Source organism: Drosophila ficusphila, unplaced genomic scaffold, assembly GCF_018152265.1.
Source record: "Drosophila ficusphila isolate 14025-0441.05 unplaced genomic scaffold, ASM1815226v1 contig_414, whole genome shotgun sequence".
In the NCBI taxonomy this organism is placed as follows: Eukaryota; Metazoa; Arthropoda; class Insecta; order Diptera; family Drosophilidae; genus Drosophila; species Drosophila ficusphila.
In genome coordinates this window covers 861,218-873,858 of record NW_025064328.1, presented here as the reverse complement: position 1 = coordinate 873,858, position 12,641 = coordinate 861,218, and the positions used below count along the sequence as shown (strand labels likewise).

Below are 12,641 nucleotides of genomic sequence, written 5' to 3'. Positions count from 1 at the left end.
CGTTTGCTTTAAATACACAGTATATATATATTAATTCTAATTTGCCGGTTAGGATGTGGGACACACGCACAACACACGGCCCAGGAAGTTCGATTCCGCCCTGCGAATTTGTCTAAACATGAATCTAAGCAGCTATTTTAAAATGTTTGCGATTTTGTTAAGGAAAGCCGGCCAACCAACACCAGTCCTCGAACTGCCTGAGCCTCTAGCCAAACAGACGGTGATAATCATAGGGTGAATACATTGATGTGGCTTAAAAGTAGATGCGGACAGCCTCCTCGGCATTCTGCTCCACGGGGCAGTAGGGGCACTTCAGTATGTGGCCATTGCTGAGCTTGTGCAGCGCATCATTTGAGATGACATGACCGCAAGTCAGCTTTTTGGGCGGGTTGTCCTCGGAGGTCTGCTGGCGCAGGATGGGGCAGGCAAATATTGAGTGGAAGCGGAATTCGGGCTGCAGGTCGATCTCGATCGGCAGCTCGTCGCAGCCATTCCACATGCCCAGCACCTGGCGCGACTGCATTACCTGCTTGATGTTGAGCAGGGCGGGCAGGGCCGTGCAGCCGGCGTTGACTACGACGGAGAGGGCTGAGTTCTTGCTGATGCCAAGTAGTTGGCAGGCGTCCTTGAGGAATATGAACGACAACTCGGTCCACATCTCCTGACCCAGAAAGTGTTTGTAGGGTGAGTTCTCCAGGCCACTAGGGAGATAGATGAAGCTGGCCATCAGATTGGCAATTTCATGCTCGTAGCGCACGGCAAACTTCTTGAAGTTCAGCCGGGCATAGCAAATGGCCTCGCGCTGTGAGTCCATGCCGTAGGAGACCAGCTGCATGAAACGCATGCGATGCAGCCGGAATTCTATTAGCGAGTGGCGGTCACTAAGCTGCTGCGAGTACATTTTTGCCCACTTGAGGGCATCGGTAAGATCCCGCTTTTGAATCTTCACCCACATGCCATAAATGTCGGCAAACTCTCGCTCCGAGTCGAACACATCCTGGGCATGCTCCGCCGGCATCTTGCACTCGCGGATCAAAGTGCGGGCTACATCATCCATTCCTTGGCGGCAGTAGTGCTTAGCAATAGCTTTGTTGAGCAGCATTAGGTTCTCCTCGTCCTGCAGAACATCCACGCGCATGGTGGATGTGAAATCGGCGCTGAAGTTGCGGTCAATGGCCTTGCCTATTTTTGAGATGGATCCGTGCAGATCACGATGCTCTGTGGAGAGCTTTTGCACCCGTTCGTTACACCTGCTGATGGCCTTCCGGATGCTTTCCACCTGTCGCTCGTTCAGCCGCTGTGGGGCCGTTGGCTCTGTCTCCACCTGCATGCTCACCCCATCGCCCATGGGATCATCCTGGGAAACCTGAGTGCTCGAGTTCAATGTGGTCACCAGTTGCTCCGCTCTGCTGAGGACCTCGACCAGCTCGGACATCTGTGTTGCTATGTCCCCAATGTCGGCCGACGCATTCTCGTGCAGCTGCTCCAGCTTACTGACGACTCGGGTCAGGTCCTTCTCCACCGACGAACAGGCCCACGACTCGTTGTCCATTGTTAGCTCCAGTTTCGTGGGAGAAAACCTCGAAACCAGCCAGGCCAGGCACGCAGTAACTCTCGATTTTATACTTATTCAACTCGAAGTCTCCGTTCGACTAGGAATATTCAAAGTCACGGTGGTATTCGAAGGCCCAGCGGTAAGTGCGTTTTTAAAAATCTTAACTTTTCACAAAGGAGATGAAAACAGTAGATTGGGCTCAAGTGTGACCCTACTTCGGAGCAAGGAAAAATTCTCATTACTGCAGTGTAATAAAATGTATAGTTTCCACTACCAGCTGAGTTGAGTACTGTTAGCCGTATAAGTTATAAAAAAACATTTAGTTGGCATAAAAAACTTCGATTCCCATTAAATACTTTTAATTGTATTTGATTTTTTGGATACAGATGCATGGTGGAAAAACTTAATCAACGACTAAAAAATATCGATAGCACAAGCATCGAGATATCGACTGCCAGGCTGAAAAATCAATTATTATTGCTGCTGCTTTCTGGCAGAGAAATTTATAACGACAAACAAACAGTTTGAAATTAGCCGTAATTAGATAAGAAAACGAATATTGAATAAACCAACAAATCAACATATAAAACTGGTAAATATAAAACAAGAAAGCTAACTTAGAACTTGAGAAGAATGCCAAGGATAAAGTGTGCGAACTCTTCACGGTTGAAATTCATATTTTAAAAATAAGTGATGAGTCTTAAGTCAAACGACATTGAACTCACAATGCTGCGCCTTCAAAATTAAAAGCACTCAAAGCATGAAAAAGAAAAAAGGGCCAAGCAAAGCCAAATTAAAACCCAGGTGCTAAAATAAAAGACTTAAGTGAAAATAACAGCAGTAAACGGCTTAACAATTTTACTTTCAACGCTTGCCAATCAGTGCTTTCGAAAGCGAAAAGGAAATTGTCGGGAAAACTCATAATACTTGCTAATGTGTGTATGTGTGTATGATAACAAGAGAGAAGAAGCTGCTAAAAAGAAAATATCAAAACATGAAAAATTCGCATGCATACAGCGGAGGCCAACATTGTAGAAATAAGTGAAAGCTCTTTTTTTCTGTTAAGTATTTGCTTGTAATTTCTTTTTAATTGGTCAGGTAATCAAAAAAAAGATAATTTAAAAAAATAGATTTTTGTGATACACCTAAACATAACAATTTTGCAACTACAACTTTGTAAAAAAGTTTGTTAAATTATTGGGAATAATTAAAAAAAAAACAAAATCGGTACCTAGTGTGTAATCCGAAAATGATTAAGTTTTGACAACCGCTGTATGAATGTTTGGCGGACAACTCTCGGAAATCCCGGTGCAGGCCCAAGCTGCAAATCACTTGTCTCATCAAAAATAAAGGAAAATAATGTCCGACGACGATTATGATGAGGAAGAGCGCACCCGAATGGGTTTCGTCGCGTCGGGTCTTCAGATGTGTGATCTGCCGAAAATTTGCTAATAGTTTCAAAAATTTGCCTGGCCAGTTCGGGAACAACATTCGAACTTTGCGTAAGCACTCGCTCTGTCCAGTTTTCAGGTCCAGGAAGCCCTGTCCAAATCGAAATTAAAACGTTATTTTGGAAAAGCCTTCGATATTATTTATGCGGTCGTTAATTGTGAAGAGCCCCTGTGATTTGTGTGCTAGGAAAAGTGAAAATTATAAAGAATTATTAGACGTACCGAAAAGAGCGAATTGCGCGAGCTAAAAATAAAAAAGATCGGGACCGCTATTTATGTAATAAACTTTTTTGTTTTCCCTCAACAATATTAAAACGTATACAGCATTTTGCGCTGTGGCTCGTGGCCAGTGATGTGAACCAAACTCCAAAAAAAGAATCGGTTAACTGAAGCGTGTAACCAACCACATAATGCATTTACGTATCTTTCAGATAATGCTTTAAACGTACAGAAACCAACCAGCCAACATGAGCCAATGTCAAAGTTAACCAAAAACTGGAAACACATCGCATAGTCAACAGCTCGCCGAGAGCTAATAACGAACCAAATCGATCAGGAATATATAAGGACGATTGCCTTAACACCTAGCTTTAAATACCAACAATAGCCATACGAAACGGAAGCCCACTAAACCGAGAGCTAAACCGATCACAAAATGCCTGCAACAGCCACATCGAAGCAACGACCTCCGGTCGCCGAGGAGGGATGACCCCCAAGAAAACTGCTCTGATCATTGTCACGGTGATCGGATGCATCGCCATTCTGTGGCCTAAGGTCTTCCATCCGATGATGTTCGGAGGAGTTCCGCCGCCCAAGCAAAACTTCAAGGATCCACGAGCTGCACCCGGAGGTGAGTCTTCAGATCTTAAAGTAAAAGCTCTGTTGTAGCGACTCCAAAAAGTTCATCCTTATAATTTATAAACTTATTTTATAGATTAACAACAAGGAAATCTAATTTTCTGTATTTCCTCCATGATCAATGTTCAATTTTTGTTGTTTGAAAAGATCACTATTTTTATTTAGTTTGATGTTTAATTTATTTGTCAATTTTTTTTTATTATTTATCTTTTATTTTCCTTTATGGGTGTTGTTGTGCTGTGGGCTGTCGATGTTGTAGGATGTTGTGACGTCGTGCTTGACAGGGAGCAGTTCATGAATGTCTCGAAGAAGGACACTGTCGAACCCTTTGGCCCGCATTTGTATCGCAAGCAAATCAATGTTTATACGGGTGAAATAAGTACGTGGCGAGTGGTCTTTATTTGTTACTTTTTTTAATTTACTAACTATTAATTTCGCTTAAAAAATGCCTATAACGGTAAACCATTTACTAATGAACTACATTATATTACGTGTTGCACATAAATAATAATAATATTAAATTAATAACTTTAATTTATTTTAATTACATTATTTATTTAATTTTTATTTTTTTACCTTATACATTTATGTTTTTTTGCAATATTTTTATTTCGTGCTTTTACCTCTTTTTACCCAATATGGTTTTTAATGGTGAAACTTGTAAAGAAGTACATCGGTCAAAAGTTAATCCTTCGTATTTGTCAGGTCTGCGCCAGGAGCGTCCAGCCCACCTGCATCCGGAATCCATTTATCAGGCCATGAGGGAGAGGGGCAGGGCCATTCCAGCTACGCCCACTGTTCCGATCGTGGAGCGGAAAAGTTCACCCAGTAATCCGCCTCCGCGGATCGTGGAGGGACGGGTGAGTTGCGCTAAAACCATACGATTTGCATTATTCTCCGGATGATAAATACTACAATTATACATTTTCGGCGGCTGTGGTCGCACTGATTGTGATGAGACATATCTGCGCTCGCCGCGTTGGAAGTCTTTTATAAATAGACCGAAACGTTTATTTTATTTGGATTCGGGTTTTGTTTTTATGACACTGCACGCAAATTGAAGGCAAAAGACAGCGCTAAAGAAAACACAAAAAGAATCTGTAAAGGATGAGTGGGAGAACGGCAAAATGTGCTTCTACATATTGAACTTGTGCCAAATTCAACGCGCCAGTTCCATTTTGCTCTTGTCTATAGAAAACTGATGGGTAAAATGACCAAAGAGAACAAATCAGCTGTACGCTGTTTATGTCAAAATACATCGGGGCGGATACGCGATTTTTTGATTACAGGGGAAAAACATAAAAGTACAACTTTGATTGCCAATTAAATGCTTGTTGTCTCTATTCAAGCTTTTCATTTGTTTTGAAACTGAATTTATCAGAAGCATTTCAATAAAGCTTACTAAAGAAAACGCCAATTTTAACAATAAAGCTGATCACCGGTATTTTTTTCTAGATTTTTCAATTCCTTCCAATTTTAAACATACTTAAACATATTTATAAAATCATTCATAATTGTTGATAAAAATATTGCGCTTTAGTTTTGATATTTCTGTAATAAAAAAATCCAATAACCAACTTGATGATGATTAATCTAATACTATTTCAGCCCGGTCCCATTCCCGGAATGCGTCCACCCATGGGAGCAGGTGCACTGCACCAGCCACAGCAGCGGGGCAGTAGCATGGGATTCCTGATGCCGCTTTACACGATCGGAATCGTCGTGTTTTTCGGCTACACTCTAATGAAGGTGACCCCGATTCTTTGATCATAATTAGGCTTAAAGGTAACCCCTTTTCTTGTAGATAATGTTCAAGAAACAAGTTCCCAATGAGCCCTATGGACCAGCACCTGGAAATGCTTCCTTCCGGCAGGAAGTTTTCGGCCAACAGAACCACAGTCAAGTGGAAGATTTGGCAGGAAGTAAATTGGGTAAGTGCCAGGATGTTCCGGATCCCTTTCTCCGGATAATTAATACCGTAGTTCTACACACACACACATTAGCCATTGCAATCACTAGTCAATCCTAACCGAAAAACTAATTTGGTACTCTTCTGCTTTGCCCACGCACTCCAATCGAAAACAAAAAAAATCATCCTACGATATAAGGCTGGCGAGAGCATCAGACAAGTAAGCCAGATGGTTACGATGATCATAGAGTTCCGTTCGTATCTTGAGTTTCTAGACCTCGACGAAGGCGTTTTGAGTTTTGAAATATGTCCTCCTCATTTGGTTTAGTATCCTAGCGACTATGTGTTTATTCATTTACTTAGATGTACTTATTATAGATGTTGTGTACTCTATATCTATGTATATTTACTAACCCCGAAGCAATCACGCCTCCATGCCCCTTCACATATATATGTATAAATGAATATTATTTGTTGCCACTCCTTTCCGTGTAAATATGTTAGTTTTTGCGTTAGACTCTTGTCGGCCCCTTAATATCGAAACTCAAGCCAAATCGTACGACAATTTTATAGGAGCCGCTGTCGCCGCCAAGGACACCGAAAAGGATCTGTACAACGCCAGTCTGTCGGCCACCGAGGTGGCCAGCAGCCTGTCCACCTCGCTGAAGAACCACCAGCAGATGAAGGAGGCCGAGCAGCTGATGGAGATCGAGAAGCTGCGCCAGAAGCTCGAGAGCACGGAGCGGGCGATGGCCCAACTGGTGGCCGAAATGAACACCGATCAGTATGAGGCAAAGGTTAGCATCGCCATCGAAACGGACATTCAGATCCAGATAAACCAGATATCCGAAACCAGATACAGCTAATGCAACCGATTCAGATACATTTAGACCATCATCGTAGTGTCTTTAGTTGGCCATCGTTCACCGATCCAGCTGCCATTTATTAATGTTTTATCCTTTTTTGTGTTCTCATTTTCAAGATGATTGCCATGAAGTTTCTCAAGCGGCAGCCAAACTTCTAAGACAAATATAACCATCATTCAGTCAGTCACATAGAATCAGTCAGTTAAACAGACCAAAATCAGACCAACAACTCAGCTTACAACTAAGTACAAACAAAAATAGATCGTTTCTGTTTTGGTTTCTAGTGGATAGCTGAATCCTGGAATGGTTTCTTTCACCCCGTCCCCGAAAACCCCGACTCTTGTACATCCTGTCTGCTATCACTCTCTCTCTAAACTTCTAACAAGTGCATGGAAGTCGGAGCTCTCCTCCGATTCTGTCTCTGTTCTTTAACCTGCTTGTCTGCTGTCGGCATGCGATATATTACCATATCTTTTCACCCACTAACGAATCCTCTCTAAATGTGTATGCATCTGAGTACTCTCAACTAAACTCGTATGATGGGGACATATTTTACGATTCAATCAAGTCTTTATCGAAATCTATTCGAACACTTTCTCTAGACCGAAACATCACATTGCCAACTAAGATAGTCGCCAATCACATTCCATTGTTTAAGCTACAGAATCTACTATATAAATATTCACTCTCTGTCGTTTCTACGTTTTTCATGTTTCCCACCAATGTGTGTGTACCAAAAAAAAAAAAACACTCAAAAAAAAAAAATGAATTTGTAAAATTGGAAACCCGATATTTTGTGTTGGCTTAGTTGTTACAGCCATTCAAGGTTTGATAGACGCGGCCGACGAGCAATTAAATGGCCAAGACAAGCAGAGGGCGACGAGCGATACTGAAACTGATTCGAATAAGGTTAGAGACCGTCAAAGGGTCCGGCACGGCAATCCTTGAACATAACTCCAGGATACACTCGTGTATCCGGGTACTTAATCTTTTTGTTTATTAACCAAGATCCTTCGACTAATTGAGTTTTGTTGCGTTTCACCTAACCACAACGAATTGAAGTAATTGAGTTTATTTTTCTTACGTTTGAGGCTGTAAAATTGCTTAGATCTGAGTTAGTAGTTCTGCTGACTTGGAGAGTCCTTTCTAACCATTCTGTGTGCGTTTCCCCAGAAAAACGACAACGAAAAAACGAGAGAGCAACTAGACAAGCAGAATATTTCCAACGGACATGCAAACACCGAACAAAAACCGGAACAGGAGACATCGCCGAAGGGAGGCAGGAAACGCCGGGATCTGAGCGCTGAGCGGGAACTAACGGTAGGATTTTAATCGTATATTGCATCCTGATTTCGTAGATCTGTTGACGTAAATAATCAAATGCAGGTACTGGGCATGGAGTTAACAGCCAGTTGCGAGGGCGGCCAAAAGTGGAAAGGACGCCCTCCAACGCCTGTTTTCCGATCGCCAAGCGAACATGTAAGTGCCACTGGAGCACCACCCTATCTGTTGCCAGTTTTAAACTAAAAGTCTTACCACGAAGTTCAAGTTATCTTCTCTCACTAATAATTTTGCTAACACACTACTCCCAAAGACGTGGTATAACATTTCCTGATTCCATTCCAATAACACTGTGTATCATAAATAAAAAACAATGAGGTCCTAAAAAAAAAAATATGTAAAATATTATGTTACCAAGAGCAAATTTTGAGAAAGCTAACCCCAACGCATATGTGTTCAAGCTTTCCCAAATATTAAGTTAAAAAAATATACTCAATCCTTTTCTAATTTCAGTCCAAATTGGAAGAAAATTTGCCAGAGCCGCAGTCCATTTACTTGGAAGGCGCTTTGGCCCACGAGTCTCAGATTTTGGTGGCTGACTCCCAAATCAAACGCGAAGAGGTCTACGACTCGGAGCTTAATGGATCAGCCGAGGAACCAGCCGTAAGAAATTATCATTCTGACAGATACAACCCACTTATTTACTGATATAATCTACCTTTTCCAGATCATTCTCAGCAGCAGAATGACATTGTCATTGATTAATTTGGACGCAAATCAACAAAATGGAAATGCAGGCAAATCCGCAGTGGAAAGCCCCCTGGCTGATGACATCGAAATAATTGGACACGACGAGCAGTAGACAAAAATGTATACTTTCACGTATACCGATCGAACTTTATATATTTTGGCAATGATATTGACTAGATTCAGACAAAACTATTGCAAGGGCCGAGTGAAATTTCGTTGCTAATTTCGTTTAACGACGAACATTATGACTGATTAACACGAGACGATTTGCCAATAATTTGATATCTTATTTGTATATACATATTGTATGTTTTGATATCTTTGTTTTGATTTAAAAAACGCCAAAGTTTTGTCTTCTTACCAGCACACACCCTCTGTCTCTCTGCTCTTTAAAAACTTTACTCAATTTCGGTCAAACGTTATCCTACTTGCATGTCGAAAAAACTCTTGAACTCTATTAGAAAACTGCGTTCTCTGTGAACTGCATGATTTTATGTGAATACTGTTAGTTGAAACTCAATGCAAAAACTAGTCTACCATTAAGCTAAGCGCATATGTATTTCAAGCTGCATCGTCTATTATATTGTGCTCTCTTCGCATTAAAACCCTGTAGTCTCTTGGCAAAAAAATTACTCAAACAAAACGGATTGATTGCAACTTATGATTAAACAACTAAAGTTAGTGCCACAGCGTTTGTGAACCTAGTATAATAAATAAATTGAAAACCGAACTTGTCATTGAAATCATATTTTTTTATTCAAAATTACCCGCTTCTTTTAGAAACTCTGTAACAAAGGAACATTTTCAAATTAACAGCACAACAACATCGCACTTAACAGAATGCACTTAACAGCACATTTTTAATTTTCCATCTTCACGTGTGTACACACTGGTTAACAGCTGTTTTTTGTCAATCTTCGCCACAAAAATTACGTAAATTTCGGCAGGTTAGCGAATTTCTGTTTATTTATTGGCAATTAAGAGGGAATTTCCTTCAAGAAACCCACTCAATACTAGCAGACATACCAGGAAACAGTTTCTACTGCTCTGAATGGCTGAACTTGCATTGGGAGCTCCGTAATAAAATCCGTTTGTGTGGACTAATGTTGTTACCTTTCAATATCGTTTGTAGCCAACCATGTCGTTGCTTCGTTCCAAGTACTACGACCATCCTGATGGCGAGGATGCCTTTGGCAAGATTGTGGCCACCAACAAGTACGCCGTTTCCGCCGGTTTGGCCTGGTCCATGTTCGACGTGTTGACGCTCTCCAAACCACAGGGCTATTTGCCCACGCTGGGCCGCTTCGCCTACAACACCGGTCCGCTGATGGGCATGGCCACGGCATTTACTCTGACCACCCTGGCGGCCACAAATGCCCGCGGCAAGGACGACAAGTGAGTTTGGAAACCACCCATTGATCGTCCCCAGGCCTAATCACTCTCCGTTTTTAGAATCAACTACTTGATCGGTGGCTTTGCGGCTGGCGGCGTTTTTGGAGCCTGGAAACACAACCACGTAGCTGGTCTCTGCGCCGGTCTCTTCCTGGGTAAATTTCCCGCGTTCTTAAAAACTAAACGCCTTGATTAATCCGTTCTATACTTTTTCCAGGCATCGCCGGCGTCATCAAAAAGATGTCCATTGAACAGGGCTGGGAATTCTTCCCCGACACTCCTTTGAGGCAATACGGGGGTCTGAACATCGCCGAAAACGACTGGACCATCATGGCTGACCGTCCCAAGACCTGGACCACGGAGAAGCCAGAGGAACAGAAGTCTTAAAGTCTAGTTTCCTATTTCTAGTTTAATGGTGATTCGATGAGAGAAGGATTCGGCCGTATCCGTTTGCCTTGCAACCGAATAAAAGCTAAGTGAGAAGTGATAATGCCACCCCAACTGTCGCTGGTTTTCGGACAATCTGCAGTTGTCCATTAACCCTATCTAATGGTGCCACAGACTGGGCTTCGTTAGCCGCTCGGATATGCAAACGAGTTGAATGTGTCACAGAAACTTATCAACAGTTGGCGTGAATGAATGACGGCTCACAAGTTGGGAACCCAAAGAGGCCAGCGCAAAAGCAACTAACCAAAAAACATGGGGGAAACAAGTCACGCTCGCAGCTCGGAGTCTTATGTGCTGCCAACAGTTTATTTCTTTATTTTCATCGGCCCATTTAAAATCCATGAATGTGCATTTACTCATGTTTGGGTCTTTTCATTTTACGTGGATCGGTGACTCATGCCCCAAGCATACATATGCTTGGCCATAGGTACAAAATGCCATCTTATGCATACTAATGCTGGCTCTTAGGCATATTTTATTGGGCCTTGAAATGGGAATCCATCGATTGAAATTGACCAGCCCACGGAAATTCTTTTGAAACCGCCCAACCAGAACTGTGGCTTAGCCAACATCATCCTACCTTAACCTTTGCCAACCTCAAAATGTTCTCTTGCGGCTTTCGGCGGTTTATTTTCGCTGTTTCTCATTCGCGTTACTTATTTCCAGATTTTTTGTTATGGCGAAAGAAAGTTGTGTGTACGAGAGGAGTGACCCTTAAGCTGGAGACCGTTAAGTCTTTGCCATTTATTGATGATTCCGAACTTTATGTAAGAGTTGGAATTGTATGACTAACTGGTGTAACTATTCTGTTGCTGCTCCTTTTTTAATTGTATATCAGGGGAGTGTCGGACCCCAAGAAAGCCATATATTCGCCATTCACCTTGATCTTTGCACCTCTATCCGCACCCTGCCCGAATATCCAGCGATCTGAAAACCAGTCGAGCAGCTTAGCAGCGAGTAAATTGAAGTGCGCCAGTATCCGAATCTGGCTGACTCTGACTAATCTGTGGCAGCTGGCTCCACTCCACTCCATTCTGCTCCAATCCACTCGACTGCAAGCTGGCGAATCTGCTGGATGCGACTGCTGTCATGGCTCTCAGCATGGCTGGAGCATAAACTGGGGGATTTTCGCGATCGCCGCGTGATTTATGGGAGATGAATGCTGCGGGAATGACATCATCATTGCCATTTCGCCTTGGGGGATGTGATGGAGCGAGCTCCTCTTCCCTGGGGAAGCCTAAAGTTAATTAAAACTAACATAATGGTTTTTACTTTCATTTCCTGGCCTGTCTATAAATAAGGAAGAAAAGGAGCTGCCTACGCGGCGTAACTAATCGCTGGAGCAGTAGCTCCTTACCACTTCTAATTATTGTCGCCTCTTATCGCTTTACAATGACCATATGCTGAGTCGCGTGCCGACAGGATCTTACACTTAGCAATATGCTAATTTCTGGCAGGGATTAATTCAACCCTCCCTGAAATGAGGGAAAGAAGGCTCTTAAAGTGCTCGAAAAGCTTTTAAATTAATGAAACAGTAGGCAACAAAAGAGTCTGATATTTGTAATGTCAAAATATTGAATCGAGAGTTGTCCACCGCCCCAAAGTTGTTCTTATTTTTAATTGCGGTCACGAAAATAGTGTTCATTTAAAGAAAGATTTATAATGATAGTACTATGAAAGTAACGTAACAATTTTGTAGAAAATTTAATGAGGATATTTGAAAACGTAAACAAAAATAAATTTCTAAAACAAATAAAAAATCAATTGTATCGGCACCTTCTGATGATTGGCTTATATCCAATATTACCACTAATATTATGACTGGAACTGTGAGGTAAATGAATGTGAAGTGGTCACGCAGCTGCATGGAGATGGAGATGGCGGCAGGAGTCGAAGTTGCAGTCGTGGCAAGACGCTCATAATTAATCTTATTAGGCGCAGGGCGACTGCCCAACTCAACTCACTCCAATGGAGATGCGTTTTTATGGAATTGTGCGGCGTGTAATCCTTTTATTAAAGCCCGAGCAACGCAGCTCAGGCGACACCAGTGTCAAATTAATCACCATCACAGCGCAGCAGTTGAGTACCGCATCTGCATCTGCAACTGCATTGAAGGTTATCCGGCTCCTGAG

At 42.3% G+C, this 12,641-nt stretch overlaps 3 protein-coding genes across 3 annotated transcripts; 2 read left to right on the top strand and 1 right to left on the bottom strand.

Moving 5' to 3' along the window:
* Positions 1-2: 2 nt before the first annotated feature.
* LOC108095181 (E3 ubiquitin-protein ligase RMND5A) lies at positions 3-1,774 on the bottom strand. The gene has a single exon (XM_017196166.2). The coding sequence runs from the start codon at positions 1,550-1,552 to the stop codon at positions 254-256; it is 1,299 nt and encodes a 432-aa protein (XP_017051655.1). The 5' UTR covers positions 1,553-1,774; the 3' UTR covers positions 3-253.
* Positions 1,775-2,011: 237 nt separating this feature from the next.
* LOC108095178 (resistance to inhibitors of cholinesterase protein 3) lies at positions 2,012-9,400 on the top strand. The gene is given in 12 exon segments (XM_017196145.2): positions 2,012-2,147; positions 3,438-3,704; positions 3,707-3,856; positions 4,124-4,243; positions 4,570-4,724; positions 5,473-5,613; positions 5,669-5,795; positions 6,347-6,570; positions 7,813-7,959; positions 8,026-8,118; positions 8,434-8,583; positions 8,648-9,400. Coding segments are annotated over 11 exon segments (1,485 nt in total). The 5' UTR covers positions 2,012-2,147; positions 3,438-3,661; the 3' UTR covers positions 8,783-9,400.
* An 85-nt stretch (positions 9,401-9,485) lies between these two features.
* On the top strand, positions 9,486-10,563 carry LOC108095182 (NADH dehydrogenase [ubiquinone] 1 alpha subcomplex subunit 11). Its single transcript, XM_017196168.2, has 4 exons — positions 9,486-9,617; positions 9,803-10,065; positions 10,123-10,217; positions 10,280-10,563. Exons 2-4 carry the CDS (start codon positions 9,809-9,811, stop codon positions 10,447-10,449), a joined length of 522 nt encoding a protein of 173 aa, XP_017051657.1. The 5' UTR covers positions 9,486-9,617; positions 9,803-9,808; the 3' UTR covers positions 10,450-10,563.
* The last annotated feature ends 2,078 nt before the right edge of the window (positions 10,564-12,641 follow it).